Consider the following 27,859-nt stretch of genomic DNA (forward strand, 5'->3'; position numbering starts at 1 on the left):
ACACGCTCCGAGGAGCTCTGCGGGTCGTCGGGGGAGCCCCCCGGGTTGGGGGGGAGCATCCCTCGCCACTGGCGCTCCGCGCTGCTCCCCACGGGCCACGCGGGGTTTTACGCAGGGGGGGTCCCCGCGTCCCGCAGGGGAGAGCGGGGGCTCTCCCGCCGCAGCAGCGCGGTCCCCGGCGGGACCCGGCCGAGCCCCGGCGCGGGGCGGGCCCTGCGGCGCCCTCGCAAGCCCCGAGGCGGGGCCGGGGCCAGGGCCGCCTTCACGGTAGTGGCGGCGGCGGGATGCGGCTGCCGGAGCTGTGCCTGGCGCTCCTCTGCGCCGCTGCCGCCGGGCCCGGCTCCCCGGGGGCGGCCCGGAAGCAGTCGCCGGGCCCGGGAGCAGGCGGGGAGAGGGTGGCGGAGGCGGGACGCGGGGAGCCGGGGGCGGCCGTCCCCCGTGCCGGCAGCGTGGACCCCCGCCAGGCGTGGATGCTGCTGGCCGGGAGCCCCAGGCGGGCGAGTGGCAGCCGAGCCCGAGGCAGGACAGGCACGGTACGGGATGGGACAGAGACCGGCACAGCACAGGTACCGGCCAGTGGCCAATCTCCAGGAAAATCACCCCAGGCTGTCTTGCAAGTCGGTGCGCCAGGCGCTGCCCCTGCCCTCCCCGGGGCCCCCGCCGTGCTGGAAGAGCTGCTGAGGGAGCTGCTGAGGGAGCTGCAGCTCCTGCTGAAAGGTACCCACCGGCCCCGGGGAGTACTGCAGGAAGGGGGGGCCGTGGGGGACCCCAGGGCAGGAGCAGGGGACAGCAGGAACGAGGCACCGCGGGACTGGGCAGCAGAGCCAAGCGCTGTCTCCTATTGGGGCCAGGAAAACCCGAGGTTCCTTCCTAAAGCCAAGCCCTGATTGGGTTTTTGGGTCAGGCATGGTGAAGGAGCAGGCAAAGATGTGCAGGAAGGCCTGGGAAGAGCCTGAGGAAAAGGAGGAAAGGGGTGAAGGCAACCCACAGGCCAGGTCCCATCGTCGCGTGGAAGCAGCCTTCCACTGCCGGACACGTGAAAACATCTCTGTGGAGCAGAGAGCACAGCAGGAGCTGCGACTCTACTACATCGTGAGTGCCCAGCCTGCCACCCTTTCCTGCCTGCAACACTTCCTGCCCATAGGGGCACCTGCCCTGGCACAGGGGCTCATTCTCTAACCCAAGCCTTTCCGCATGCCCAGCCGGAGAGGGAGAGGATGTTCCACCGCGGCTCGGGGCTGAACCTGACCAGTGGGCAGTACCTGGCCCCCGTTGCAGGGTACTACACCTTCACCGCCACACTGCACATCGGTGAGCCATCAGGCACCCCTCACAGGCCCACCGGGGAGGTCCGGGATGGCTCTCACCCTCCCCTCTCTCCCAGTGCGCAGGGGGCAGCCGTGCAGGGGGAATCGTCTGCGGGTGCTGATCTGTGTGCAGTCCCACTGCCAGCACAACAGGTAGGGCAGGGCAAAGCCAGGAGGGGAGAGGGACCATGGGCCGGGGGGGGAGGAAAGAGTCCAGCATCCCTGGGGGAAGCAGCACCACCCTCCCTCTTCTCTGCAGCAATTTGGAGACCGTGTCCCGGCTGGAGAGTGGTGGTGACCTTTTCACCATCTCTGTCACCGGAGTCCTTTACCTGCAGGTGAGTGGTGCCAGCTCTGCTCAGGACTGTGCCAGGCAGGAAGATGCCTTCTGTGGCCCCAGCTCCAGGGCTGGGCATCGAGTCTGCTTCTCAGCCCCCCTCCAACACTCAGGACACTCACAGCTGAGGTCTGCTGGGACACTACAGCACATACCATACTGGGCTGCCCTACTGGCCTCTCTGTCGTCCTTTTCCCAGAAGGAAGGGGGGGTGATTAGCCCCTCCAGCTCTTGGCTGCTGTGTGCAAGGGAGAGCTCTCTCCTTTGCTCTGCCGGGCTGTGCTCAGGGCACAGAGGAGGTGTCCCAGTCCCATTAAGCCCTCTCTCCCTCCAGGCTGGGCAGTACGCCTCTGTTTTCGTGGACAACGCTGCAGACTCTCCCCTCACTGTTCAAAGCGGCTCTGATTTCAGCGCTATTCTGCTGGGGGTGTGAAAAGGTGCTGGGCACCACGCAGGGAGCTGAACCTGTGGCAGGAGTGGCCGGACCCTTCCCTCTGCCAGCCACTGTCACACCTCCCCTGCTCAGCACCAAGCCCAGGGAAGACCTTTTGCTGCTGCAGGAGCTGCAGGCTGGTCTGATACTGCTCATGTTGCAGAAGCATCTGAAGCTGGACAAAAGATTGGGGAGGAAAGGATAATAATAATAATAATAAATAATAATAATAATGATAATAATAATAAGCAGCCTGACAAGGAGCTAAAGGAGTTAACTTTTATCTAAAGGCTAGGGCTGGAAGTTTATCTTGGAAAACACTGCTGCCAATAGCAGCGGCTGGCTGCTTTCTCTCCATGGCTCAGCTCCCACCAGGCTGGGCACTGGTGCCTGGGACGAAGCCTCACACCTCCATTTTCGCTCTCAGCAGATTTCCCTGCCCAGCTTCTCAGCAGCCCAAAACAGACTATTTGTATTGCTTTAGCTTCCCTGCAATGTATTAGCAGTGAATGTTTGCTGGCAGAAGCCAACGTCCTTTGCAGCTAGTCTTCAAAGCAGAGCAATATCCCAATAATGCCGCACATTCGATTAAAGCAAATTCCTGCCCCGTGGCTTTCCATGCCAGGCGTTCCCTGCCTGTGGCACAGGGCCCAGGCCGTGCGCAGCACAGATACGCTCCTTGCTTCGGCTCTGATAGCTGTCTGAGCCAAGGATAGGCGCAGGGCTACGTGCCTGAGCGAGGGCTGCAGGAGAGGTACCCGGGCAGGCTGGGCGTGGCGCAAGGGAGCCACACGTTTCATTTCTTAGTGGCACGTAGCACTGGGCAAGCTGTGCCAGCAGCAGCACGAGATTAGCCCAAACTGCACCCAACCCCACCTTCCCCAAGGGATCCATGCACATAGGCAGGGGGAGGAGGCCTCCTCGCGCTTGACCTCACTCGAGGGCTTTCCTAGCCCTGCCTGGCCTTCTCTGCAGGTTGCATCTCTTCAAGGAGCCTGGTGAATTAGCTGTTGCTGCAGCTCTTTGTGCATGGGGGTGCTTGGATCTGGGGGGGGAGGGGGGGCCCTCTGGCTCTGCAGTTTTAATGCTGACTTCTTCCCCAAGGCAAAGAGAACTTGTCTCTGAAAGGAAAGACGTGCTTTTCCCCCAGCTGAATCCTGGGCAGCAGCATCCTGGCAGAGACAAGGCCTCTGCAGCTCCTGCTCAGCTGGGGAGCTCAGCCTAGGCAGCACCTCCCAGTTACTATGCATGACTGTGAGCCAAGGCAGTCTTGCTCAGATCAGCCACCTTCCCTTCCCTGAGGACCAGATGCACCTGAGAAGATACAAAAGGACTTCCTGTTGGAGACTGGGGCTTGCCGAGCTAGTAAGCTGTCCTCTGTGAGCAAGATATAAAGAGCCCAGTGCACTTGAATGCAAAATTGAAAGAGCTGATGAAGTTGGAGCTACTGGGGGGCTAATTAGGTGTTGGGAGGGGGCTAGCTCAGTCAGCCCCAAGGGAGGGGAGCTGCATGTACAGCACTTCTGCATGGGCCACCCTGGGGTGGTGGTCTTGGAGCTCCCCACAGTAGCAGGATGCTGCTGAGCAATGAGGCAGGGAGAGTTTATTTTCAGGAAACCTCCTGCAGACCCCACCCTACCAGGAAACACAAGCAAACAGTTTTTTGACTTCCACTAAAGCTGGGGTTGAACCTGCCTTTCTAACTGGCTGGCTACTTACACACATGGTGAAACCTGCTCCACAGTGCTTCCTTTTCCCCTTTGTCATGAAAAATGGACAATATGATCAATTTTATGGAAATTGTCATTAACTGTATCATAACACTGTGTATTATGTTCCTAGTTGGAGTTGTGCTTTCAGTACTCTTTCTAAAGGGAAGGAAAGAAGAGTTGTAAGAGGAGGGAAGGGGAGAGAAGACAGTCAGAAGGACAAGCTTCTCTCACCAGCTCTTGCACTGCAATTAAGAGGGGCCTCCTGGAGGGAGCACCAGAGAGACGGGTGCTTGGCTCAGGTCTCACAGTGCAGCGCACAGCTCTCCCCAGCATAAGAGCTGTGAAAAGCAGGGAGGTGAGAAGGGAGGGCAAGCTGCCCTTCTGAGATCTGCCGTCAGGGTTTCTTTTGCCACAGACTGAACAAACTCCATGCTACTCCATCTTGGCTCTCCAAATTTGGCTATTGAGCAGAAGCAGCAAAGTGCATTGCTAACATGGGCAATTCCCTCTCCTCCCATCCTGCAGTGCAACCTTACATCAGAGTATGCAGGAATGGCTGGGAGCAGAACAAGCTGGCAGAGGCAAGCACTACCCAAAATATGTCCCAGAGGCCCACTTCCTTCCTCAGTGCTCTGCAGAAGGTGTGGAGAGTTAGCACAAGCTAGGCCGAGTTAGCCTAACCATTAGCATAAGCCCATGAACTTTAACTGACTTCTGCTGTAGCAGAAATAGATGGAAGACGGTCAAGCCACCTGTCCCAAACAACAGGATAGCTTTTGCGCCCTCAAGAATACAGATAGCCCAGGATCTGGGACCATCTCCCAAAGCTCCAGGGAACACAGGGAGCAAAAAAGAGCCCAGGAAGCCTCACAACCCTGCACAGGACTATGCACAAAATGGCAGGGCACCACCACACCAACCTGCCCAACCTCTCTGTGGGACCGCACCATTTCTCATGCAGAGCAAGGAGGTTGTGCAAGAAACCACTGCACAGACCCACTGGCTTACCTCCCTCACTGCACTGTCTCACCCACAGGATGGGAAAGTTGTGTAATCTGGAATTTAAGTGCTTTGGTAGCCCAATCCATTAGCTTTCACACTGTCATTTGGTCTTAAGTCAAATTTTCGCCGGAAAACAGCACACTGACTTTCTGCAGCAACAGCTGGTAGAGGAATGGGGACGGGATGAGATACCAGACACTTAATAGCAACAAGTACCTAAAACCCAAGATGCCTGCTCCTCAGATAGCACACAGACAAGCACAGAGCCTGCCCTTATCTCTGCTGCCTGGCAGGTCCATTTGGTGAAAACACTTTCCCAATAAACAGCAGGAGCAAACTCCAGCCACTTTTTGCCGTATCAACAACCAGGATAAAAACCCAATGTTTTCTGCAAGCAGAGGGAAGGTACACTGCTGCTCTGCAAGCTGTGTTCGTATCACTCAGCTGCACGCAACCTCACAACCTAGTTTCAGAACCAAAAGATTTCCTTTCCAGCACTAAGAGGACAGCCCACACCGCATCCCAAGCTGGTGGCCTGGGGTACTGCACAGTCCGTACAGTACAGCCTGACCAGGAGCTCCCACTGAGTCCTAAGAGCTCAGGACTCTCCCAGGGCCTCACACAAAGCTCAAAGAAACAAACAGCAGAACTGCACCATTTGGAACAGCTGGCAGAGTTCATGCCCACAGATGCCTCTTCTTGCCAGCACCTCTGCCAAATGGATTTATTTGGTTTACCAAGACATTCGGGGGGGACGACAGGACAAGAGATTTCTGCATAGGCTGATCCACTGTGGCAGCCACTTAGAAAACACTGCTAGCCAAGTGAGCTAAAACTATTAGAAAAAAACCCAACTTTATTTACACTGAAGAGCATCCAGCAGGACCCTCCCTCCCCCAGCCACAAATGCATGCACGCACACCGACTTCTCCCTTCCCTTACATCCGCCGCAAGCTGGGGATCCTGCTGCTGCACCTCATCTCTCAGTGCTCTATCCGGACCACCATGACTGTGACATTGTCCGCCGACCCTCGCTGTACTGCCTTGTTGGCGAGTCTGTTACATGCAGCTTCATATCTAGCATCTGCTTCTAGCTTTCCTTCTCTCATCTGGATGTTCTTATCCTGTTGGGATGAGGAAAGACAATGGTGATTACTGCCAGCAAAGCACATAGGTGCAAGCGCATGGCAATTTCCAAGCACGGGGAAGCAAAACAAATAAGGACAACCTCAGGTATAAGGGAGGATACCCTGGTAGAAGTACATTTCCGCAAGTCAGAGTCATTCCATTTCGTGCCCCCTGCACTGACAAACCCAGCCTCCACACTGCCTTCTCCTCACCTCCAGGCAGGACACAATGAAGTTCACAGCTTCTTCTGGTGTAAAGACTTTAAAGAGGCCATCACATGCTATCAGAATGAACCTGGAAATCAAGCAGAAGACAGGTTCCAAGGCCAAATCTTTGGCTCCCCAGCTACGGCAAAATCCCTCCAAGCTATTTTATGAGCACCCACACTCCAATCCAAAGGAAAGATGCCATAAAACTCATCTGAAAATCCCTCAGAAGCACCAGAAGTCCTCCGGTGCTCCAGAACCTATCATTCACGAAGCTGAGGCAATTCAAAGTACAGGCCAAGGAGCCAGGCAAACAATGTAAGACCTAGATCAGGACATCCTGGCAGTCCTACTGACTCTGCACCGTTAGGCAAGACCATATACCACACCCTGCTGGAAAGCTCCATTATTTCTCTAGGAACTGCTTCTTTCCTTTGAGTCCTTTTCATTCACATATTTTCCCTGTGAAGTAGCTAATGCAAGGAAATAGAGAAACACAGCCAGCTTAATACCTTATGTGCATCCCTTTAAATCCTTTACATTTCCACACTCCTGAGGTATGCAATACCTTAAATAGAAATATTCAAAAGAAAAGCGAGCAGTGTAACCCAGAAATAGAGGCATAACTGTGATCAGAGAGCTCTGCCACAAAGTATTGCTGCAGGCTGCAGAAGGTTGAGGGAATACAAAGCCCAAGGCAAAGAGAGCTGCCTCCTACCTCCCCACCAGAGGATGAGACAGCCTGCTGCACGCTCCCTGCCTGCACAGGGGATTGTATTAACCAGGAGCCCTAACCGGAGTCACTGGACAAGGAAAACTACAACCAGCCTGCCAAAGCAGCACATGTCCCTGAAGACATCGTTTCAGAGCCTGATGCTCAGAATATCTTTAGAAATATTTTAGTGGATCACTTGATATGGAACTCTAATCCCAGAAAAAGCAGCAGTACTGGGTTACATTCTCACCTCAGAAAGCCTGCAGGGCCATACTGACATGAAAGCTCACAGCAATTTGTCATTGCCAATCATATGTTAGAAAAGTATCTCCAATCTTCAAGTATCAGAGCCAAATGCAATAGTATTTGTGGGCACCACAGCTGCAAGAAACAACTCTTGGACAGGATAGGGATCCAAGAATTCAAGCCTTAACTAACTGCTTGAACACTGGTGGGTGGTCTTATTCAGAGCATGAAGGAAGTCTAAGGCTCGTATATGTTATCACTGCTGTGGTTTCTCCAACAGGAGCCTTCACAGTATCTTGTCAGAGTGAGGCAGCAGCATTATCCCACTATACCGATAAGGAACAGGAGCAGAGGGACGTCAGCAGTAAGAGCATCCTCTAATTTGGGGTGATCAGTCTGAAGTGCCTCGGCCCTAACAGCAGAGCATATGGGGTCATGCAGCTTGTGCTACTTCTGCTGAGCAGAGCTAGGACACAGCCAATCCCCTTGTGCGTGGGCACACTTTACCTGTCGTTGTGCGTGAGTTGGCAGCGTTTGATATCTGGCACAGAGATAACACCACAGCGTTTGTACTGGCCATCCCCAATGGAGCGGGAAACCTCCAGCACTCCTAGGACTCTTCCGTCTCTGCACAAGGAAAGAAAACATTGAGAGCCCTCCCCACACATGCACATCTCACTGCACTGCCTGACAGGGACACTCTTCATGGTGCATTCAGCTGCCTTGTACAACTCCTGACCCACTTCCCCAGCAAGTTAAAATCTTCCCTTCAAAGCCTCCTTCCCTTTCTGCATGTTTGTGTGAAGCTCTAGGAAACAAGTGGAGAGGGGGAGGAAAACATGAAATCAGGAGAATTCAAGGCTGTTTTCCATCTCCCTGCCCTAACTCAAGTCCTGCTTAGCCTAGCAAGCTAGGGAAGTAAGAATTATATGCAGAGCTGAACCCCCAGAGGCGGAGGTTTGAATTCACAGATTATTTTTTGGCAAGGTATCTAGCAAACTGCATTTCAATAGGAGCACAGAGTGGCAGCAGGTAAGACCAGATCTGAGCCAGCAGCCCTTCCTGTGCTCTGCCTATCAGGACACCAACCCCTATAGACTGGCTCAACTGGGAGCAGTTCCAAGGAGCTAGAACCATGGCACTTTCTCCTGATCACTTGGTCTTTACTAACCACTGATCGCAGCAAACAGCTCTGTGAAACCCAAGTTACAATCCTCCTTAGGAAGCAGTTTTGTTTGCCAGACTTTTCTAATTAACTGAGTGCTGCCCCAAGAGAAGCAGCTTCCCACACTCCACCTTTCCAACAACTGAGCATCTTCTCCCCAAAAAGGCTCTTCTGTGCACCCTGGAAACACATTCAGGGTCAGACATTCTCATTCATCTTGTAGTCCAACCAGCCCCGCTTGAGACAAAAGCAAGAAGCGAGGCACATCACAGAGAAGAGATCTGATGCTCACACACTTTGCAACTTATCTCTTGGGTCCAAAATATTGAACTACGAGCAGTGGGAGAGGCTCCCAGGCAGCTGGGGAGATGTTCCCCCAGTTCTGAAAAGAGCTAACAGACACTGGCTCATCTCTTTCCTGCGTGCAAAGATAGATCAGTGCTAAGCATAAGAAGCAGCATGTGCTCTCCAGAGATAAGGGGAACAAGGCCCTCCAGACATGGGAGCGTGACAGAACTGAGCCCACCCCTCCCCACCCCAGGGGGCATTCTGCCTCCGCAGGCACTAAGATAATTCACCTGCACCGAGTCCTCTCTTGTGAGGATGCCATTAAATCAAGAAACAGCCTTCAAAGAAGGGAGAGAACCTAGCCAGGGAAATCAAGGACAGCTACCCAACAGCCACGCACACCTACACGCACAGGAACATTAAGATAATCCTGCTCTGGCTCCAGAAACCTCCCTCCTACTGCAAACTGCCTCAGTGCATCAGCTAACCCCCAGGGGAGCAACATCGACTGATGCCGAGGGCTTCTCATGCCCTCTCAAACCATCCCCATCTCTTACAGGACAAGGGGGGAGAGCTGATGCTGCAAGCAAGGAAATGAGTTCTGTTCAATGCCACCGTGTGCAGCAACTGATAACTTCTTAAACAGCCAAGTCCAGCTCCGGAGGTGCAAGTCTATAGGTCAAGCTTAAGCATGTCCATGCTTGCATCGCACTGCCAGGCTTTCACATGGGTTCCTGCCTTTACAGCACAGCACCCCGCCGCCATTGTAAGCCCCTGAGAAACCAGCCCGCATCAACCAACTCAAGCCACTGAATCCTTAGACATCCCAGGCACCACGGTGCTTCCCACAGGCAGCAACAGATTCTCTCCGGGCTCTCACTAGCATGAGCACTGGGCTCAGGAAACTCCAGAAACTCAGTGCTCAGGCCCAAAGTTTGGCCAGGGTTTAGATTTGCTCACTCACACCCTTTAGGCACTTACCTGACATTTCCCCCAGCTTTCTGTATCCGCATACGCTCCTCATATTGGGTGGGGTTGTGCTCCTTACTGAGGCTTAAGGCTGCATGTTTCTGACTCTCTTCATTATAACGACACAGAATCGCCTGTGCTGACAAAAGACCTTCGTGAGTAAACAACAACAAAACTGCAGCAAGAAGAACTTATTGAGAGAGAGCTGTAAGTTGTAGTGAATGGGGCTATATCTGGCTGGTGACCAGTCACCAGTGGTGTTCCTCAGGGCTCAGTCCTAGGGCCAGCGCTGTTCAATATTTTTATCAGTGATCTGGATGCAGGAATTGAATGCACCATTAGCAAGTTTGCTCACAATACCAAACTGGGAGCACTCTTGACTCTCTGGAGGCCTTGCAGAGGGATACTAGATAGATTGGAGCATTGAGCAGTCATCAATGGCATGAAATTTAACAAGTCCAAGTGCCGGATTCTGCGCCTGGGACGGAGTAATGCCAGGCACAAGTATAAATTGGGAGAGGAGTGGCTGGAGAGCAGCCCTGCAGAAAGGGATCTGGGGGTGCTGGTTAGCAGCAGGCTCCATAGGAGCCAGCAGTGTGCCCTGGCAGCCAAGAGGCTAAACCACATCCTGGGGTGCATCAAACACAGCATAATCAGCCGGTCAAGAGAGGGGCTTGTCCTGATACATTCAGTGTTGGTGTGGCCTCACCTCCGGTACTGTGTGCAGTTCTGGGCCCCACCACTTAAGAAGAATGGGAAGGTCCTTGATTGCGTCCAGAGGAGGGCAACAAAGCTGGTGACAGGACTGGAAGGCATGTCCTATGAGGAGTGGCTGAGGAGTCTGGGTTTATCTAGTTTGGAGAAAAGGAGGCTGAGGGGCAACCTCATTGCTTTCTGCAGCTTCCTGAGGAGGGGATATGGAGAGGGAGGTGCTGATCTCTTCTCCCTGGTATCCAGTGATAGGAGGCATGGGAATGGTTCAAAGCTGCACCAGGGGAGGTTCAGACTGGACATGAGGAAGCATTTCTTTACTGAGAGGGTGGTCAAACACTGGAACAGGCTTCCTAGAAGATGGTCAATGCCCCAAGCCTGTCAGTGTTTAAGAGGCATTTGGACAATGCCCTTAATAATATGGTTTAACTTTTGGTCTGCCCTGAATTGGTCAGGCAGTTGGACTAAATGATCATTGTAGGTCCCTTCCAACCGAAATATTCTATTCTATTCCGGACTCTGTGATATATTTAGCACCACCAAGAGAGAGCTACCACACACAGTTGTTTTACACTATGGGAGACCACAGAGAAGTACCCTGCACCAACCCAAACCAAGATGCTTTGTAGGAACAGTTGGGGAGCTCACAGAAACTGGGACATCCCACACAAACACCTTGCCCTTCAGGGTGAATAAAGATCTTGGAGGAATTGAGATGCCAGCAGTGGGCTTCTCCATTCTGCTCACCCGGCTGTCCCCGAGGTTGGCTATGTAGAGAATATTGTCGACAGCTAGGACACAAGTAGCTGTGGAGCCATCCTTCCATGCTGGCTTCCTGAAGGGAACAAAAATGAGATTACTAAGGGGGGAAAACAATGTTTAAGTTAGTCACAAAGTGCTCCTAGGGACTCAAGGAAGTGTCACGTGCCAACACGCAGCAGTCAGCTAGTACAAGCCCCCAGCAGCTGCCTGCAAGCAGCTAGGGAAACTGTTGGTGGTAGAGAGCTGGACAAGGACAGAGGAGGTGCACAGAGTACCGCCTTCTAAATGCATGGCCAATGCCCAACTGGTTCAAATACTGCCAGCCACACTCCCCACACCAACCCTTCCTCACACTCAGCTCCCAGGAAAGCTCATCTGTGGTTGGAACAAGCTCAGCCCCGATGACTGCCCAGAAGCTATAGCATCGTGAGCAAACAAGCACCCCGAACTCCTCCTCAGGAGGCTCCTTCTTTGCAGCAAAGGGAAGGCACAGCCAGGACTGCAGCAGAGTTGCCTTCCTTTTTGCTTTCATTTCCCTTCTTTTTTTTTCACAGTACCCTTACCCGCCCACCTCAGTCCTCACCACCCCACCTCAGCAGCAACACCACTTGTTCAGTCACTCACTCTCTTGATATTTCACTTGCTATAGTTAAGTCTGTATTTCTAGAGCTCTAGGTAAAACAAGAAGCATTTCTTAGATTACAGCTGCCAGACTAGTCCTCCCCACAATGAAGCCCGGCTATGATGCCACTTTTTACTGAAACTAGCTTTGAGAGACTGATTTCTAGACATATTTCATCCAGTTTTTCCTAACTTTGAAGGTGTGGCTGAATGAAGATCATTCATTTCATCATCAATACAGCTATTGCTAGCAATCCTTTATAGTCCCTTTGTCTAAGTCACATTTCTAACCAAACAGACTGGTTTGGGAACGACACTGTTGTGACAGACTCAAGGAAGCTTTTTCCTTTTGCCTGGTCAAACTTGTTCTGATTAGGCTTAAGAGACTGAGCCAGTTTGCAATTTACTTAAAATCGAAAGTTTGCAGGGAATCTCAGAATCAGATGCATCAACAGTCTCTCCAACTGTGTTAGAGGTGTCACTTTGAAAAAAAAAAAAAAACAAAACCCAGAAAATGCATAAAGGACTGGCAACAAAGTGACTGTATTTTAAATGCAATCTACATCTTCTCTAGTCCACACAGTTGATATGTCAGTTCAGCAGCGACTGAGAGAAGGTAAGGGTGCTTGCACTCAAAACCCAGCTGGGAGGCAGGCTGTCATTTGTCCCACAGAAATTAGCTGCTGTGCTTTTCAGCTTCGTTTTAAAAGAATCTGTTAGAAACAAGCTTAAGATGAGGGACATTTTTCAAATGTTTTCAAAAGAGGTGAAGAAAGCAAGATTTAAACTTGCATTGGGAGAGTTAAGTCTTTCAACACAGGGCATTAAAAACAACCTCAGAGATGTGCTCCAGCCTGGCAAGCACATACTCACTAACAGGAATGCAGGTCTAAAGAAAGCTGCACACAGCAGCCTGCAAAGCACTGCTCTACAGATACCCTCCTGCCACACTTTGATGCCATCAACACAGAGATCCCATCTCAGGCAGTATGGGATAAGTCACTTCAGCAACATGGTAAGTCTTTAAAAGGAAGGCAAACAAGATGCCCCGGTAAGGACAGAGGTGCATTCTTGGTCATGTTTTGGTTCCTTCCTTTACCATGGACATGTATTTTAGTCTATGGGGTCCTACAGACCGCTTACCACAGAGTAAGACCAGAACATGCCGTGATCTAGCTCTAGCAGGCACTCAGCTGGCCGAGTTACAGCCTGGCACAGCGAAGCTGTATGGGGTTTCACCAAAGCATAGACATGACTCAAGGTTTCCTCTGCCCTGCTCAGAACTAAGCCCTGTGAGATGCAAGCTAAGAAATACAAATGCATGGGAAGCATTTACACTTACTGGCTGGATGCCTGCTTTAGAAACTCTTCATCTGTGTGTTTGAAGGTGTCCAAAAGGCATCTCTTCACAGTTTTCTCCACGCTGACTACCTCACCTGTCAGACAGGGAAAACAGCAACTAAGCTCCAGCTAAAACGTATCTGACCTATCTCAGTCCCTCCCTTTGCTCATCCAACATTCAATCAGGCAGTGCATCTCTCAGACCCTGTGCAGAGCAGCTAGGGGACACCCTGGACTCACGCTACCAAAAATCTGCATGGTAGCACGTATGGGGAATTTATGACATACCCCTATCCCCAACGGGCGTATTTTCATGCTTTAAGTGGCACTACCAAAACTGGCAACAGCGCATCTCACACTTGCTTAGCAGTTCACAATTCACTACTTGTACCCTTGTGCCAAAAAGGCTTCCAGCCCTCTTCCCCAGGAGACAGCACAGTCTCACAAACCCACTGGGAGTAAGGGATGGGAACTGTAGAACTATGCCCAAACAAATCAGTTTCCCTATCCGCTGCCGTAATGTCAAGACAGAAAAGGTGATGGTTGTCCTACAGCCCTGATTCCACTCCTCTCACCTTTAGGAAATTTCTTAATCAGGTTTTGGTGCAGATTCTGTGCTGCAAATTTTGAGGCTCGGACTCCCCCGTGGCCATCAAAAACAGCAAAGTACGAGACACGTGTGCTGTGAGGGAAGAAAGAGTAGCAGAAAGGGGCTAAGAAAGGCCGTTGGCCAGACAGTGGGAATGAGTACATTCGTATCCATAACACCCTGCCCTGTGTTGGCCAGATTGAATAAATACTGCACTCCAAGGCACAAACAAAGGTAGCAAGTCTCTAAGCTCACACATTCAAGCATTTACAGAGTTTACATGTGCAAGCACTGAGCTGAGAACTTTCCTGTAATTTTCCACTCCTCAAGAAAATGAAGGGCAGAAAGAATTTATAAACCACAACTTGGCATAAAAGCAGCTAAACATTTCACCTCAAGGGCACTGCAACTCCCCAGCACTACACAGACATCAGTCTAACCAATCCTACCGTTCTTTCCATGCCTAAACTTGTTGAAATCATGCTACAGACAAGAAACTCAGATCCCTCAGCACACGAAGCTCTTGGGACAATATTAGCTCAGAAGCTAAATCCAGTAACAGGATGATGCTTGAGAGCATTCCTTTAAATATACACACTCCCCCTACACACGCTTATGTGTGTTAATTTGCTAAGAGATTTAAGCTTTTCAAATGAGAGAGTTCTGACATCTGTTTTCTCTTCTTCAAGCATTCTCCATTGCCACAGTTAGGGTTTTACACACTGTAAAACCCCCAAGGCAAGGCCTGATTACTTATAATTAAATTGAGGGTGTCTAAACATCCACACTTACATTTGGGTAACAGAGGCTCAATATCCAGAGTTATAGGGAGCTCACAATCCTTGTGAAGTCAGTGACCAAATCCACTAAGCATCACTCAGAGGGAGGTATTTGTATATAAAATAGTCCCATGATTTGCCCAGGAACACAGCTAATGATTCAACCTAAGTCTCCCAACAACAAGCCCAAACCACACACCACAACGCAGGGGTAGTCAAGAGCATCAGCTGCTCAAACCAAAAAGGATCATATCATGGGCTTAGCTGAAGCAAGCTGGAGCTCCTTCACCCCTGTGATGGCTGCCATCCATAGCTTTATTCTGGCAGTTGGGGCCCACTTACATTTGGGAGGGCAGAGGCTGGCATTCCTCGGTGATATCGTTTAAGATTACATGTGCGTCCTGCATGTCTTCTCTTTCACCTTTCCTCTCTGCCACATAACCCTTCAATCCAAGAATGCCCACTGACCCTAAAGGGGAACAAAGCAGACACATGCACGCAAATCAAACCCCTCCATCTTCCTCAGCTCAGGCTAAAACCCAGTAAATCAGCAACCACTTTTCAGCTTTCAGAACCCTGGCACTGCAGCAAAGTACAGCCCTCGTCCTGCAACAAAACATCTGGCACCTTCTGCTTAAAAGGATATATTTATTTTGTAACATGGATTTTTAAGTGCCCCCAAGGTCAGCAGCTACAAAAGCCACTTGCCCCCATTTTGGCAGGCAGCTGTAGCCAAGCAGGACTGCTGGGCATCGGACAGGGCTCTTACTTAAAGGGGCAAGGGAAGCCTGTGGCACTGAACCTGGCAGATTAAACAAAGCACAGCTTTAAAGAGGGTGCTAAGGACAGGAAATCAGGGTCTGCTGTTTCTAGAACACATCCTTTCCTTTGTATCACTGAACACATCTTATTCCTAACGCTGCAACATAACATGCAGGCACCTGCACTGAAGTCAAATGCCCTATATGTAACAGCAAGTCTCTCTCTCTCTCTGCCTTTCTTAGCAGACACCCAGTGGAGAGATTTGTGGATGTGACAAAAGAAACTGGTGTGGCTCTAGCCTTCCAGAGGTTTCACAACCAATCCCCCTCTTGGCAGCACAGGAACTTAGCCTGCAAACGCCAAGGTGCTTGCTGCACAGCTTCTGCCACTTCAGCAGGGCTGGTAAGAAGGCCCAGGTGATGGAGGCAGAGAGAGCTCAAGGGGCTTCCACAGACCGCTGCAGCAGTCTGTTCCCTACGAGAGGCTGAAAATGCAAGCAGACTGAAGAACCAAAGCTTAGCTTTGGCTTGGACTTACTCAGCCCAACATCAAAAGTACAAATCGATTACATTTGTTTTCAAACTGTCTGAAAACCTTTACAAACTTTCTTTTCCACAAGTTCTTCCCTGCCATTCTTCTCTTCCTCCTCAAAGGACTTTCTCTTCTCCCCTTTCCCGTGGCTCCCTGCTGATGAGACCTGCTCAGTAGCACTGGAGGCTGAAAGAAAGCAAAAATGCAGGCGGCTGAAATCTTCCAGCTCTGTTTTACTTGCATAAATTCAGCAGCAAGTCCTTTTATAGGAAAGTACTCTCAGGAGCACAGCCTCGCACAGTCACACAGTATTAAGTGACAAGAGTTATTACTGAACAAGACATACTAACTGACCACAAACATGCACACACAACTTCACTCAGCATGTACAACTCACAGCACACGCCACCGTCTAACCCAGCGAACACCGATTTGATCACTTTACTTTGTGTGACCCTACCTCAGGCACAGTACAGTAGTGTTTGGCTGGCAGGCTGTTGATTCTCCCCACCAATGCACAGTTTGTTCTTAGCTACCAGACTTTTTTGCAGTTAACTGTTCAGAAAGTTAACGTTTCAGGTTGGAACACTTCTAATTTTTGTTATTATTATTATTTGTGTCTACAAATTGTGCCCACAACAATGCAAAGAAGTGTATTTTATTACTCTGATGTGCATATTTGTTAGTGGTTTCAGAAGACACGTTACGAATTAAAGCTAGCAAGCAAAATATGATTCCCATGACATCAGAACCCTAGCCTTCTCCTTCTGGAGATTTATTCTCATATGGTGTAGTGAATTACCTCACCTCCTCCCAGGTGCTACTAAACACTTGTCTGCATGCAGAAAGCCTTGCCAGACCAGCACTCTGGTTTCGAAGACATTTACAGCTAGGAACAAGAAGGCAGTCTGTGCCCACAGCAGAAAAGCAACAGAAGCCAGGGCAGTGGCAGCACCAGGCCAGCGCTGTCTTCATTCTTAGCAAGCACACACATACTTTCACTCCCAAAGCAGGGAGCTTTCAGGCACAGATGATGGGGGTCCCCAAAAGACACCTGAGGGATGTACTTCTGGGAACAGACCTAAGTTTACTTTTAAAGAGTCAGAATCCCAGTTTAAACAATCGGGGCACAAACAGATCGCCACGACTAGTGTCAGCCAACCCAGACACCAGGTTAACTTGACATGTGTTCAACACAACAGGCTACATCAATGGATTTTCCTGAGAAGGGCAGATCAGCAGAGGCTTGGTGAACTAACACAGCTCCTTACCTGTGTCACCACTGTTGGCTGGCGGAAGATCATCGAAGAGTAAAGAGCCTCCTCTTCCTAGAGCACAAGAAAAAGGCAAGAAGGACTAAATACCTTTGTCCCTTTGAGGGAAAAATGCTCTGCGTACACCCTTCCTGAGGTGTGGAAATTATAAAATGCCAGTTTACCAAAGAGAGTCAAATTTCAACTTCTGTTACTGGATGGTGGGGGCAAATTCAGGCCTTACATTTGTTTCAGGAAATATTTATATGGAACATATCATGGAATATATGTGGAACATCTATAACATTCTGGTTATCAAAAAAAAGCACAAGACAATGAAAGCAGCTGTTCTGCACACTGGTGCTGATAACCCGACTATCTTTACCCTGTCTAACAAAGAAAAGGGTTTACACAAGTTTCATCTTAAGAGATGCTGATGCAGAAAACACAGGAAGCCAAACTAATGGCTGGAATGGAGCACCCATACCTGAGTCAGCACTGCTGGCTGGGGGGAGACTGTCAAACAGCAGAGGCCCTTTCTGGGCTTCCTTCTCTGTAAGACACCAGGGCAGAGTCAGGACCCGTTGCAGGCACTCAGGTTTCTGGAAGGACTGCCCCCCCAGGTGAGCACAGGTGGGGTAACCGAGGAGAGCCTTGGCTACCTTTCTTCCATCTCTAATTTAAGCAGCTCCTACACAAGCAAAACAACCACCTGCCTCGGGATGATGGGAACTTTTATCTTGAAAACAGCTTTTTTTTTTTTTTTCTAGGAATCCACTCAACTTGCATTAACATCCCTCAGCAGCCCAATCAAGATGTTATAGGATGGCAAGGCCCCCGAAAGCACCAAATTAGTTCAGGTAACACCATTACAGCTCTCCACAGACCCATGACCCGCAGCAGCACAGAGGGGAAAGGCTGCAGCATGGCCTAAACCTCATGGATAACACTATGCATCTGAACGAGTCCCAGGGAAAAAGAAAACCACAAAAAAACCACCAAACCCTGTAACTTCTCAAGCGATTTTTAAGTCATCCCCTCCTGCTGCCGCCCCCTCACCCCCCCCCGCCCCCGCTCCCTTCCTCCCCGCCCCTCAGGCGCTGGGAGCCCTCAGCTGCTACAGCCGCCCCGGGGCGCTCCCTGTAGCGGCGGGCCAGCTGGGCGCGGAGCCGGCGCCTCCCTCCGGGAGAGGCTCGCTGCCCTCGGCCGCGCTGAAGCAGGCCCGGCGGGGCCCAGCGCCGCTCGCCGCCGGCCCCGCGGCCTGTAAGGCTCTGCCTGGGTGAGGCCTCGCCGCAGGGCCGCGCGTGAGCGGGGCAGGACGAGCAGAGCAGGACGGCAGCTAGGCGCCCGCCCCAGGGGTCGCGGCCCCCTCACCCGCCGCCGAGGAGCCAGGCTCCGGGAGGTCCCCGAACAGATCCATCCCGCCGCCGCGCCGGCAGCGCCGCCTCCGAGGCCGCTTCCTCCTGCCCAGGCACCACCCCCCCCCCGGGCTGCCAATCTCCCCGCGAGGCCAATCAGCGGCCGCGGACGGGCCAGGGGTAGGAGCGCAGCCCAGCGGCGGCGGGGCGGGAGCGGAAGGCTACCGTTGGCCCCGCCCCGCGAAGCGCCTGTCAATCCCCCTGGCGGGAGGCGGGGCGCCCCCTCAAACACCCCCTGGCTGCAGCGCGGCGCCTTCTCCCCCAGTCGGAAGGCGGGGCCGCCCTGCCAATCAGTCCCGTTGCCGCGCGCCTTGCTCCGCCAGGTGACCAATCCCGCGGTTGGGGGGGAGGGGTGCCCAGCATCGCCCTCCTGTGCCTACCAATCGCTGGTGGGGATGGGAGGGCGCCCGCCGCGTGCCTGGCGGGGCGCGAAGGGCGCGCGGCCACCCCTCTGGCGGCGACAGGACGGTGCCCGTGCCCCTGCCCGGTGCTCGGTGCGGCCTGGCGGCCCCGCTGCAGCGCAGCCCCGGGCCGGTGCACGGTGCCCGTGCTGGTACCCGGTGCGACCTACCCAGTGGGCCCCACAGCGGCACAGCCCCCTCACCCGCAGGCCCGGGCCACTACTGGCCCGGAGGCACCTGCCCGGCCCACCCGCTCCAGGAAGGAGAGCTCTGTGGCACGGGGGTGTTTGCGTTAAATGCCACATTTATTTCAGAACTGAACAAGCCTCACGTGCACGCGGACGGCCGGGACCCATGGCACCAACCCCCGGGCACAGGGCAGGGAGGGCCCAGGGGGACCGCCATCACCAGCAGGAACCAGAGGGCATGAAGGGCAGCCTCCCTCCTCTGTAGGCCCCCGGCCTGCACGCCGGTGCTCGCCCACCCTCCACGCCACCGTTCCCTGTGAAATTTCCCTTCTGATCAGGCTCACAGTCATGCCGAAACTTCGGGTTTGCGTTCCACGTCCCAGGGGGGCTGTGGTGGTAGAGCGGATGGGTGGACAGGGGCGGGGCCTGACCAGGGGAGTGTGTGGTACTGGCCAGAGTATAGCTGGTAAGACTGCAAGGGTAGCCTGTGAGCCGGGGATGTCCCACAGCAATGCTGCAGGCATTCAGTTTCCCTTGGCCCTGAACATGGCAGCCCCCAGCAAGCCGTCTGCTCTGCAGGTTTGCTGGCCTCAGGCATGCTTCAGCTCCAGCTGGAGGACGCCTGTCCCATGGCCACCCCTTGCCTGTGGCATGGGCAGCACCACCTGGCCGTGGCCGGTGAACCCATGTCTGGTCCCTGGCAGACACGGGTCCTGTCTCTGCCAGAAGCTGCCTCTGCCCTAGAAGAGCCTCCCCTCTCCCCTGGGGCACCCAGTGTTTCCACCCCTAGCCCCTTACGTTGAAATCTGGGATGGTACCAACTAGTCCTTGCCCAGGGCACAGGAGCCAGGATGTCGCAGCCTTGGGCCCCTGCTTTGCCCCAGCCGCAGCTCTGCCCCTCCACCTCCCCTGCCACCTCTCCCTCCATAAAGGGCATGAGTTGGCCTCCAGGTCTCTAAAATGGATCACGGGAGGGGGGGGAGGAGGGAAAACAGTTTGATGGGGAGCTTGTCCTGGGCAGGCAAGCTGCCGCCTGCCCGGGGAGTGGGGTGAGCAGCCCCACCGCAGCTTCAGGCGGGAGCGATGGGGTGAGATACCCAAGGAGCTGTGGTGAGGCTGGGCAGAACCGGCAGGGGCTCAGGAAGGATCCCAAAACCCTTTCCGTGACCCAACACCCAAGCTGAATGGCATCTGACGTGCAGCGAGGGGGTCCCTGCAAGCCTCTGCCTGCTTGCCATGTCCCTACCTGTCCGTGCCCCCCCGACACAAGCGTAACGAGAAGACAGCACCATGTCCGACACACACGCACGCACACGTGTACACACGCACACACACACACCCATCACAGACAGCGCAGGGAGGTGCAGCAGAGCCAAGGCGCAGCCATGCTGTGCGAGGGAAGGTCAGCCACAAAGGCGTGACAGCAAAGCTGGGGGGATGCCTGGGAGATGCGCAGAGGAAGATGCTCGCCTTCCCACCCGGAGCTGTGCTGGATGCCACCAGCCGCTCGGGAAGCCCCAAACATAAGCATCCCCCCATGGGTGAGAGACAGGAGAAGGAGGAGAGGGAGAGTTGCTGCTGCAGGAGGTGAGAAGCGGTGATGGCTGGAGGGGAAGGTCTTTTTGGCAAAGCCACCTCCACCACAGGAAGCCCCCTGGATTAACGTGCTGAGGCAGGGTGGGAAGGAGGTGGGCGCTTGCTTCTGCAGTGGGGGAAGAGAAGTGACAAAACGCCAGCTACAACAGTAAAAAGAAGCCCCATCCCCACCCCGACACCCCCACACCAGCCTCTCACCTGCCCCTTTGACCTACTTTAAGCCTGTCATCCTGCTGGGAGGAGAAGGGATGTGACAGCCCTTGTGGGAAAGGGCAACAAGGATCCTGTGGATTGGGATGGTTGTTCCTAGCCCTGGCTCCTGGGGAACTTTCCCATCTGGCTTTGAAAGTGGTCACCTGAACTTCCACACTCCCCTTAGGGATGGGACCATCAGTATCCTGCCCTAAGAGGGGGGGAATCCCTTTGGACAAGACCCCTGGCACTCCCAGGCCAGGATAGTGGAGGTGGCCCATGTGCTTTTGGTTGGGAACAATAGCCCCACACAAGGTGACAGGCAGAGCTGTCCCCAGAGCCCTCCTTTTCCCTCCAGCAGGACCAAGCTCTGAAGCGAGGTGACCCATCCACGTGGATATGGGGTGCTCTGGCCAGCTGAGACGGCGAGCTCCCCCCTTCCAGAGGTAGATGGGGTACGTAGGAATTGCCTCCTTTGGGAAGACATGGTGGGCTGTCCAGCCACCACTCAGGGGAGAAGTAGTTTAAGCTGCAGGGGTGGGGCAAAGCAGAGGGTTGGGAAAGGGCAGGGAGCAAGGGCGAGAGCTCCGCAGCTGGGCACATGCCAGGGGTGTCCCAGGGAAGGCATCTCCGGGACCCTGGCCCACTGCCAAGGCTCTCCCCTGCCCAGGGGAGGCGTAGGCCGGGGGCCAGGACCCAACTTATAGGATTTTTGTGATGTAAATAGAAATAAATACTTCATAAATATCATCTTAAACTACCAACACCTGATCTTACCCTGCCATCTCTTGCAGAAACATCAATACACTAGGAAATCCCCATACCTAAACTACCACTTTCCCTTCGCGTGGAGGCAATTCCTCCTGCTTTCCCTCCTCCAAGCTTTACCGCACTCCCACCTCTGTAGATCAAATACCAGCTTTTAGCTGAAACCACCCTCCTTGCTCCCTCCCCTCCGACAGGGACCTTTCTGGAGCATTACAGATGGTGTGACATGAAGGTCACCCATGAGGGAACAGTCAGAAGATGGCACGCGCATGAGAAATCCTGCCCAGGCGGGTCCAGGCTTTTGCAGCTACGAACGGAAGTGAGTTTCCCCCATGAAGGTGTGAATCTAGACAGATCCTTCCATGGAGCAGACAGCTGGGGCAGCAGATGGTGTGAGAGATCAGACGTTAACATGGGGAGTCTTGAGACAGAATCAGCTATCTTGATCCTGTTGGCAGACGGATGAGGTGGAGGGTGTTTTTCAGGTTAGATTCTCATCTGGGCTGTTCTCCTTCTGGACAGCTTGGATCTGATTTGGAAAACAAGGGACAAAAGGTGTCAGATATGTGGACAAGGAGAAATGTGGTCCCCCAGGTTCGGTACCCTGGCTCCAGGCTGGTGCTTGAATCCTGCCAGAGCTGGAGGGACGTAGGATTAATATCTCTTTAGCCAGAGCACACAAATTTCTGTGCATTTACTCCTATTCCCCTAGTCCTGCCACTTGAGATGGTCTCAAGAACTTAGTGAGATGCTCTCAAGAACTTCATGAGATAGTCTCAAGAACTTGGTGAGATGGTCTCAAGAACAGTGAAGGGCCAGTGTCCCTGCTGCTAGGCATGGATGTTGCTTTGAACTCAGCACAACAATGCCTCTGCACCAGCTGGGATCTGGCCCTAGATGGAAGCATTTAAGTGGGGAGGAGCTGAAATTAAGATTAATACGGTCCAAGTTTTGCTGGCTGAGAGCCCATCCAGGCACAGCTCTGCGCAGGAGGTGCTCCCCATGCCTGGCCAGGGGGGGCTGCAGCAGGGAGAGCACTGGGAGCAGGGCAGGGAGCACACCTGGCTGCCCGTGGACCCCCCACTGACAGCTTCCCTGCACCCCCCTTCCCCCAGCTGCCCCTGGTACCTTATGGACCCAGCCAGGAGGGGGTTGAAGGCGTAGAGCCAGTCGTGCATGTCCTTGTCGCTGCTCGCCTGCAGCAGGATGCCCCGGTGCTCCGTGCACACCGCAAACGTGTTTGGGGTCTGCCAGGGGAGAGCCAGGGCTGAGTCCCTCACCCAAGCAGGTGCACAGAGCGGGGCTGGCTCCCGGCGCCCTACCTTGAGCATGGCCTGCTGGTCCTCGCTGTACTCCACCTGGGCCTTGGAGAGGTTGAGTACGGCCCTCTCGACCGTGTCCTTGTCCGAGTTGTAGATGTAAACATATGGGCGCCGGACCACCACGAAGCGCTTCACCCACCCGTTGGTGTGGGGCTCCAGGAAGTGCAAGTAGCCCTTTTTGGAGACGATGGGGCTGCAGAAGGGACCAAGGTCAGAGTGGGACACGGACCGCGAGGAGGTGGCAATGGTAGGGCATGGTCCGCCGCAGCGCCAAGGAACCCCCCTTGCTGGCTGCCCCAGGCGCTCCTACCTGACCCGGATCTCCTGGATGTCGGGCACCAGCAAACGCTGGGACTCCTTCTCCTCCTCAGGCCGGAGGGCTGGGGACTTCTTCTCCTCTCCTTCTACCGCAGGCTCCAGGTCGGGGCTTTCTGCCCTGGAGGAAAGCTGGGGGGTTCTGGGGAGGGAGGAGAGGCCAGAGTGTAGGAAGAGTGACAGCTGGGGAACACCCATCAACTAGGACCGCGTCCCAGTGGTACAGCTGCCCTGCTCGGGGGATGCCGGGGCATCACCTGAACCTCTCGGCCACCTTCTTACCTGACCTCCATGGCATTGTAGCGTCCTTCCACCAGCGACGGACAGGTCGAGGAGGGGGTGAGAGTGGTGACCCCAAGAGCTGGCATGGAGGGGTCTCTCATCAGGGTCACGGACATTTCAGACAGCTGTGAAGGAGTGGAGGTGTGGACTCGAGTTTCTGCCTAAAGCCGGGCACAGGCAAAAGACCAAGTGCCTGCTCATACGGGGAGAGGCAAGACCTCTGGCCAGCAGGGTCCTCTCCTGGCACAGTCCTGAGAGCCACCAGCTCCGGGAACACCAGGGAGAGCACAGGGATCAGGGACCCCGGAGCAGGGACCACTCAAACCATGGTGCCCATCTGGCCCCCACCTAGCCAATCCCCCCCAGCCACGCATCCCTCCCGGCCCCCGCCAGCCCGGCGGAGCCTGGGGCAGCGGCGGTACCTTGCTCTCACTGGCGCTAATACAGACGTGGCTGTGGCTGTACTCCCTGTTGAAGGTGTGCGTGAGCAGGCGCAAGCACTGCGGAGAGAGGAGGAGGACGGTGGGGCAGGAGGCACCTTCCTCCACCCTCCTCCTCCCACTCCTCTTGGGCTTTCTCCTGCTGCAACCCCCTGCCACCCTGTGGGAACCCCTTCCTGGCTTCACCCCTGCGAGCTGGGGATGCTGCAGGATGGTACCTTCACAGCCAGCTCCTTCTGCCTCTCGCTGGGGGTCTCGGTGGGAGAGGTGCGGCCCTCGGGGGCCCCATCAACAGAGAGCGGGGAGGAGACACAGGAGGTGCTTCGGGACTCAGAGTCCTCACTGGAGCAGGGGGACAGGGTTTCCAGGCCCAGGCGCTGGGTCGTCTCCAGCTTCTCACGCAGGAGCAGGTAGTGCCTTGTCTTCTCCACCTGGGCACAGGCAGCCAGACTCAGGGGTGGCCCCTTCCCCCGGCCAGCATCCTTTCGGGGACTGTGCTTCCCAGGCCCATCTGCTCATTAGCTTTGGGTCTGCTGGGACCCGGAGCAATGATGCACAGGGGAGCACTGGCAGCACAGCCCCACTCCTGCCTTCTCCCGCAACCAGGAGGGCTGAGACACCTGGGGTGGGGAATCGCACCGGCACTGATAGGGCGAGGGGCTGAGCTGCAAATTGCACCATCTTGGCCCATTTCTAGCCCAGACTCTTACTTCTTGCAGGAGGCTGAGTTTCTCCAGCTCCCACTGATGGTCGAGGATGAGGCTGTCACTACGGGGCCGCCAGCCAGCCAGGTTTTCCTCTCCCCGCACATAGGCTACGGAGGTGTCCAGCACGCGCCGGCGCCGTCTCTGCATGCCTGTGGGGACAGATGCACAGCTAGGGGGACAGACACATGGCGCTGACCCCAAGTGCCATGCCATGCCTGCCGGCCTCATGGTGAACACCCAGGCAGAGGCACGGCACCCACCTGGGCTGCCAGCATCAGCCACACGGCAGAGGCTGAGCTCGTAGACTCCTGTCACACGGTTGCTGCAAGCAAAGGGAAGATGAGGTATTACTGGCTCTGCACCATCCCCATGCCCCAGTTATTTCACCCAGGTTGCTGGGATGCCCGAGGAGGGCTCCAGTCCCCAGGTGATGGCTTTCCTCCCCCAGAAAGGCAGGAGCATCCCGGTACCTCTCGGAAGCCCGCAGACTGCCGCTGCCAAAAAGGTTGCGGATGGAGCGGGAGGCAGGAAGCTTGGCGTCCCGAGAGTAAAAAACCATGCAGAAGTCTTTGGTGATGATGGCAGGCTGAGTGCAGTTCTCCATCTGCAGCAGGGCAGGGGGGGAGGCATCAGGGGGGCTGCAGCTTGGCAGTGCAGTGGGTCTCTCCCACCCCTGGTGCCCAGCAGTTTCCACTCCCGGGGTCCCACAGGGCCCCAAGCACCAAGTTGAACCCTGCACCGTGTTAGCATTGGTGCCAGCTAAGGAGGGGTTCACGCTGGCTGCACCCTGACGGTGGGGGAAATACCAGACTTTTTTGGCCTTATAATGGCCCCAGCTAAGGTACTTGCCTCGATGTAGGCAGAAAGGGTGATGTAGATTTTCTCCCGGTACGGGGTGACACGGTTGAGCAGCAGCGAGTTGTGCATGGAGCTATCCCACGCTGTCTCAAACTGGTAGAAAGTCCTGCCAAAAAAAAAAGCAGAACCGGTAAAACACCCCCCCCAGAACCCCAGGCAAGTGAGCAAAGAGATGCCATCATCCCCGCCCCTGCAGTGCTGCGGCAGGCCTGCAAGGGCACACAGACATGCACACACAGCAGGGACAGATGGGGACAGCCACTCCAGAGGATGCAGGCTCAAGGCAAAGGTGGACAAGCTATGGCAGGAGGGGGACACAGCACCCTCAAAACAGCCGACAGACTGGGGTTTTGGGGAGGAGGGACCGCAGGAGGAGTGGGGACTCAGCTGGGGTGCAGGCAAGGCAGGGCAGGCTGGGAAGGCAAAGGAGGGCAAAGAAGGGTGCATGCCCCACCCCTGTGCTTGGAGTAGGGGGCTGCCACCCCCAGTGTGCCCGGGCCAGCACGGGGCACGCAGCACCTCCCAGTCCCCACCAGGAGCGGCTGGGGCCATTCTGGTGACGATGGCCAGAAGGGAAAGGAGGGAGGATGCTCAGCACTGGGGGGGTTGCTGCCAGCCCGCCCCAGGGAGAGCAGCCCCCCCGCCAGCCAGGTCCCCTTCCCCAGAGCTGTCCCCATCTGCCAGCCCTGAGCCCCACTGGGACCCAGGGATCACAATTTGGTGGCTAGCCCCTGTTGGGCTGTCTCCCCAGGCTCTTGCTCTGCCCTGATCACCAGCCCCATCCATCCCCATTCCCACCGGGCTGTGTCAGTCCCCTCGCTGTGTTTTCTATTACTCCCAGGCTGGGAGAAGGAGCTGGGGACACCCAGCCCCACTCGCCCGGTGCCTATGGGGTCCTGTAGAGGATGGCGCAGCCACCCAGAGTAAGAGCGGCAACTGCCCTCTTCGGGTCAAGCAATTGAGGGTGGGGGAAGCTGGAGGCGGCTCTGGTTCCAGAGCATGGGGGATCCCCGTTTCACTCCCTGCCCCGCTCCTGGGCTCCCTCCTGGGCCAGCCTTGGGGTTATGGGACACCCACTCCGCAAAGCCACCCAGAGCTGCTGCAGCCCCAGCTCCTGCCTGAGTACCCTCTGGAAGCCGTGGCTCAGTGATGTCTCAACGAGGACACTTAGACATGTCCCTGAAGCAGCATCCAGGCAGCTGAGGGGCTCTTTTAATGAGAGCCAGGGCAGCCGAAGGGAGTGGGGAAAGGCTCTCGGCTGTGATTGCCCCCATGTTGGAAGCAGAGGGAGAGCAATGCTTTCAGAAAGTGTATAAAATACATAAAAAACCCCCACGTGAGACAGAGCCAAGGTGAAGGATCGCTTGGCAGACACAGGTCACTTGAGAAGAGAGTAGCTCCCCAAGGAGGAGGAGAAGAGGAGCCTCAGGGGACGGGGGGGAAGAGCAAAAAGCAAAGGGAGGAGGCAAAGGAGAAAGAGAGAAAAGCAGGAGGGACCAGACCGAGCAGGTACGCGTGAAATACCTAGTGTCATTTCCGAACGAAATGCTATAAGTGGAAAGCGACCCAAGGACAAACACACACATGTACACACACAGAAAAATGAAAGGTCAGAAAGGTCATGGGGCTGGCGTGGGAGCAGGGCCATGAGGAAGGGGAGCCCCTCTAGAGGGGACTTGCCCCGTATCAGCACCGCTGGCCAAAGGAGCTCCTGCCTAGCCGGACCCCGAATTGGAGCCCAGAAGGAGCTCGGCGAGCGCAGGCAGAGGTTTACCTGCTTGGGTGAAAACTCTCTGCCTCCCACCTTCCTTGCAGTCCGGCAGCTGGGAAGCGAGCACGTGTGTGCTCCCCATCCCCTTAACTCTGTCCTCGCTGCCATCCCAGGGCAAGGAGCTCCCATCCAGTGCAGCCCCACAGGAAGGTGCCTGTTGGGGGCGAGACCAGGCATCCCACTGCCACCCACACAATGGGAGATAATTTCTTGGCCTGTCCCCCACTCCACAGGGAGAGCATCACTGTGCCGAGAGCCCATAAGGAATGCCAGCGCAAGTCCATGTGCTCCTGCAGCGGGGAGCTAGATCCGTGTTGGATCCGTCCCCCCACACCCCACAGGGGACAGCATGCCACTGGAGGGACAGCTTGGCCCTCGTGCATCCCTGACCAGCTTCTAGCTGCTGTAGGGAGGACAACCTCCGAGGCACAAAGCTACGGAGCCCACCAGGACTCAGGAGACCCCATCCCCTGTCTCCCAGACACATCCCCCTCTTCTTCTGCTGTGGGCCATGGTGGTGGGACACCCCCTTCTCTGGAGCGTTGGTTATGCTCCTGTCCAGAGGCTGGTGACAGCATCCGGGTTGGGTGGCTCTCGCCTATGTGCCGCACACCAGGCTCACCCTGTGGTCCCTGCTGAACCCGCCCCATCCCCAAACAGCTGCTTCCCCATTACACAGGGGTATAACAGTCCATGCCACATATGGGTATGCGCACCCACCATCGTGCCTGCATACAGACACAC

General features: G+C 54.9%; 3 protein-coding genes across 16 annotated transcripts in view; 1 reads left to right on the plus strand and 2 right to left on the minus strand.

Moving 5' to 3' along the window:
- The first annotated feature begins 249 nt into the window (after window positions 1–249).
- On the plus strand, window positions 250–19,069 carry LOC140654740 (uncharacterized). Of its 8 annotated transcripts, XM_072868426.1 has the most exons (7): window positions 250–717; window positions 905–1,092; window positions 1,203–1,311; window positions 1,385–1,460; window positions 1,567–1,645; window positions 17,628–17,717; window positions 18,991–19,069. In XM_072868426.1, the coding sequence occupies exons 1-6, from the start codon at window positions 285–287 to the stop codon at window positions 17,679–17,681; spliced, it is 939 nt and encodes a 312-aa protein (XP_072724527.1). In that variant the 5' UTR covers window positions 250–284; the 3' UTR covers window positions 17,682–17,717; window positions 18,991–19,069. The 8 variants fall into 8 exon arrangements, with proteins under 8 accessions (XP_072724527.1, XP_072724526.1, XP_072724528.1 ...); XM_072868425.1 differs by lacking the exon at window positions 18,991–19,069 and having other exon boundaries at window positions 17,628–17,863; XM_072868427.1 differs by lacking the exons at window positions 17,628–17,717; window positions 18,991–19,069 and adding an exon at window positions 16,807–16,924.
- On the minus strand, window positions 5,467–18,334 carry ILKAP (ILK associated serine/threonine phosphatase). 2 transcript variants are annotated; one of them, XM_072868418.1, is made up of 12 exons: window positions 18,232–18,320; window positions 17,345–17,410; window positions 16,876–16,932; window positions 15,668–15,790; window positions 14,654–14,780; window positions 13,519–13,625; window positions 12,945–13,038; window positions 10,967–11,054; window positions 9,521–9,642; window positions 7,594–7,713; window positions 6,132–6,213; window positions 5,467–5,915 (listed from the first exon to the last, which is right to left on the minus strand). In XM_072868418.1, exons 1-12 carry the CDS (start codon window positions 18,275–18,277, stop codon window positions 5,775–5,777), a joined length of 1,173 nt encoding a protein of 390 aa, XP_072724519.1. In that variant the 5' UTR covers window positions 18,278–18,320; the 3' UTR covers window positions 5,467–5,774. The 2 variants fall into 2 exon arrangements, with proteins under 2 accessions (XP_072724519.1, XP_072724521.1); XM_072868420.1 differs by lacking the exon at window positions 17,345–17,410 and having other exon boundaries at window positions 5,468–5,915; window positions 18,232–18,334.
- Window positions 19,070–19,150: 81 nt separating the features above from the next.
- KIF1A (kinesin family member 1A) overlaps window positions 19,151–27,859 on the minus strand; it is a 42,043-nt gene continuing 33,334 nt past the window's right edge. For 5 of the 6 annotated variants that reach the window (XM_072868415.1, XM_072868413.1, XM_072868417.1 and 2 more), the window contains 11 exons: window positions 25,336–25,450; window positions 24,957–25,090; window positions 24,747–24,808; window positions 24,490–24,635; window positions 23,998–24,210; window positions 23,762–23,839; window positions 23,340–23,464; window positions 23,053–23,199; window positions 22,743–22,935; window positions 22,549–22,667; window positions 19,151–21,949 (listed from right to left, as the gene is read on the minus strand). In XM_072868415.1, coding sequence (XP_072724516.1) covers window positions 21,907–21,949; window positions 22,549–22,667; window positions 22,743–22,935; window positions 23,053–23,199; window positions 23,340–23,464; window positions 23,762–23,839; window positions 23,998–24,210; window positions 24,490–24,635; window positions 24,747–24,808; window positions 24,957–25,090; window positions 25,336–25,450 — 1,375 coding nt within the window. In that variant the 3' untranslated portion in view covers window positions 19,151–21,906. The remainder of the gene's footprint in view (window positions 21,950–22,548; window positions 22,668–22,742; window positions 22,936–23,052; window positions 23,200–23,339; window positions 23,465–23,761; window positions 23,840–23,997; window positions 24,211–24,489; window positions 24,636–24,746; window positions 24,809–24,956; window positions 25,091–25,335; window positions 25,451–27,859) is intronic. The other variant, XM_072868416.1, reaches the window with a different exon arrangement.

This window comes from Ciconia boyciana, chromosome 7, assembly GCF_034638445.1.
Source record: "Ciconia boyciana chromosome 7, ASM3463844v1, whole genome shotgun sequence".
NCBI lineage: Eukaryota > Metazoa > Chordata > Aves > Ciconiiformes > Ciconiidae > Ciconia > Ciconia boyciana.

Excerpts from the sequence above, each read along its gene's own strand:
- LOC140654740 (XM_072868421.1), top strand. The coding sequence starts at position 285 with ATGCGGCTGCCGGAGCTGTGCCTGGCGCTCCTCTGCGCCGCTGCCGCC. Across the intron at positions 718-904 it reads GCTGCAGCTCCTGCTGAAAG|GCATGGTGAAGGAGCAGGCA; the intron begins GTACCCACCGGC and ends TTTTTGGGTCAG. Across the intron at positions 1,093-1,202 it reads AGCTGCGACTCTACTACATC|CCGGAGAGGGAGAGGATGTT; the intron begins GTGAGTGCCCAG and ends CCGCATGCCCAG.
- ILKAP (XM_072868418.1), bottom strand. The coding sequence starts at position 18,277 with ATGGATCTGTTCGGGGACCTCCCGGAGCCTGGCTCCTCGGCGGCGG. Across the intron at positions 16,933-17,344 it reads AGCCAGCAGTGCTGACTCAG|GAAGAGGAGGCTCTTTACTC; the intron begins GTATGGGTGCTC and ends CTTGTGCTCTAG. Across the intron at positions 14,781-15,667 it reads GGAAAAGAAAGTTTGTAAAG|GGTCAGTGGGCATTCTTGGA; the intron begins GTTTTCAGACAG and ends GTTCCCCTTTAG.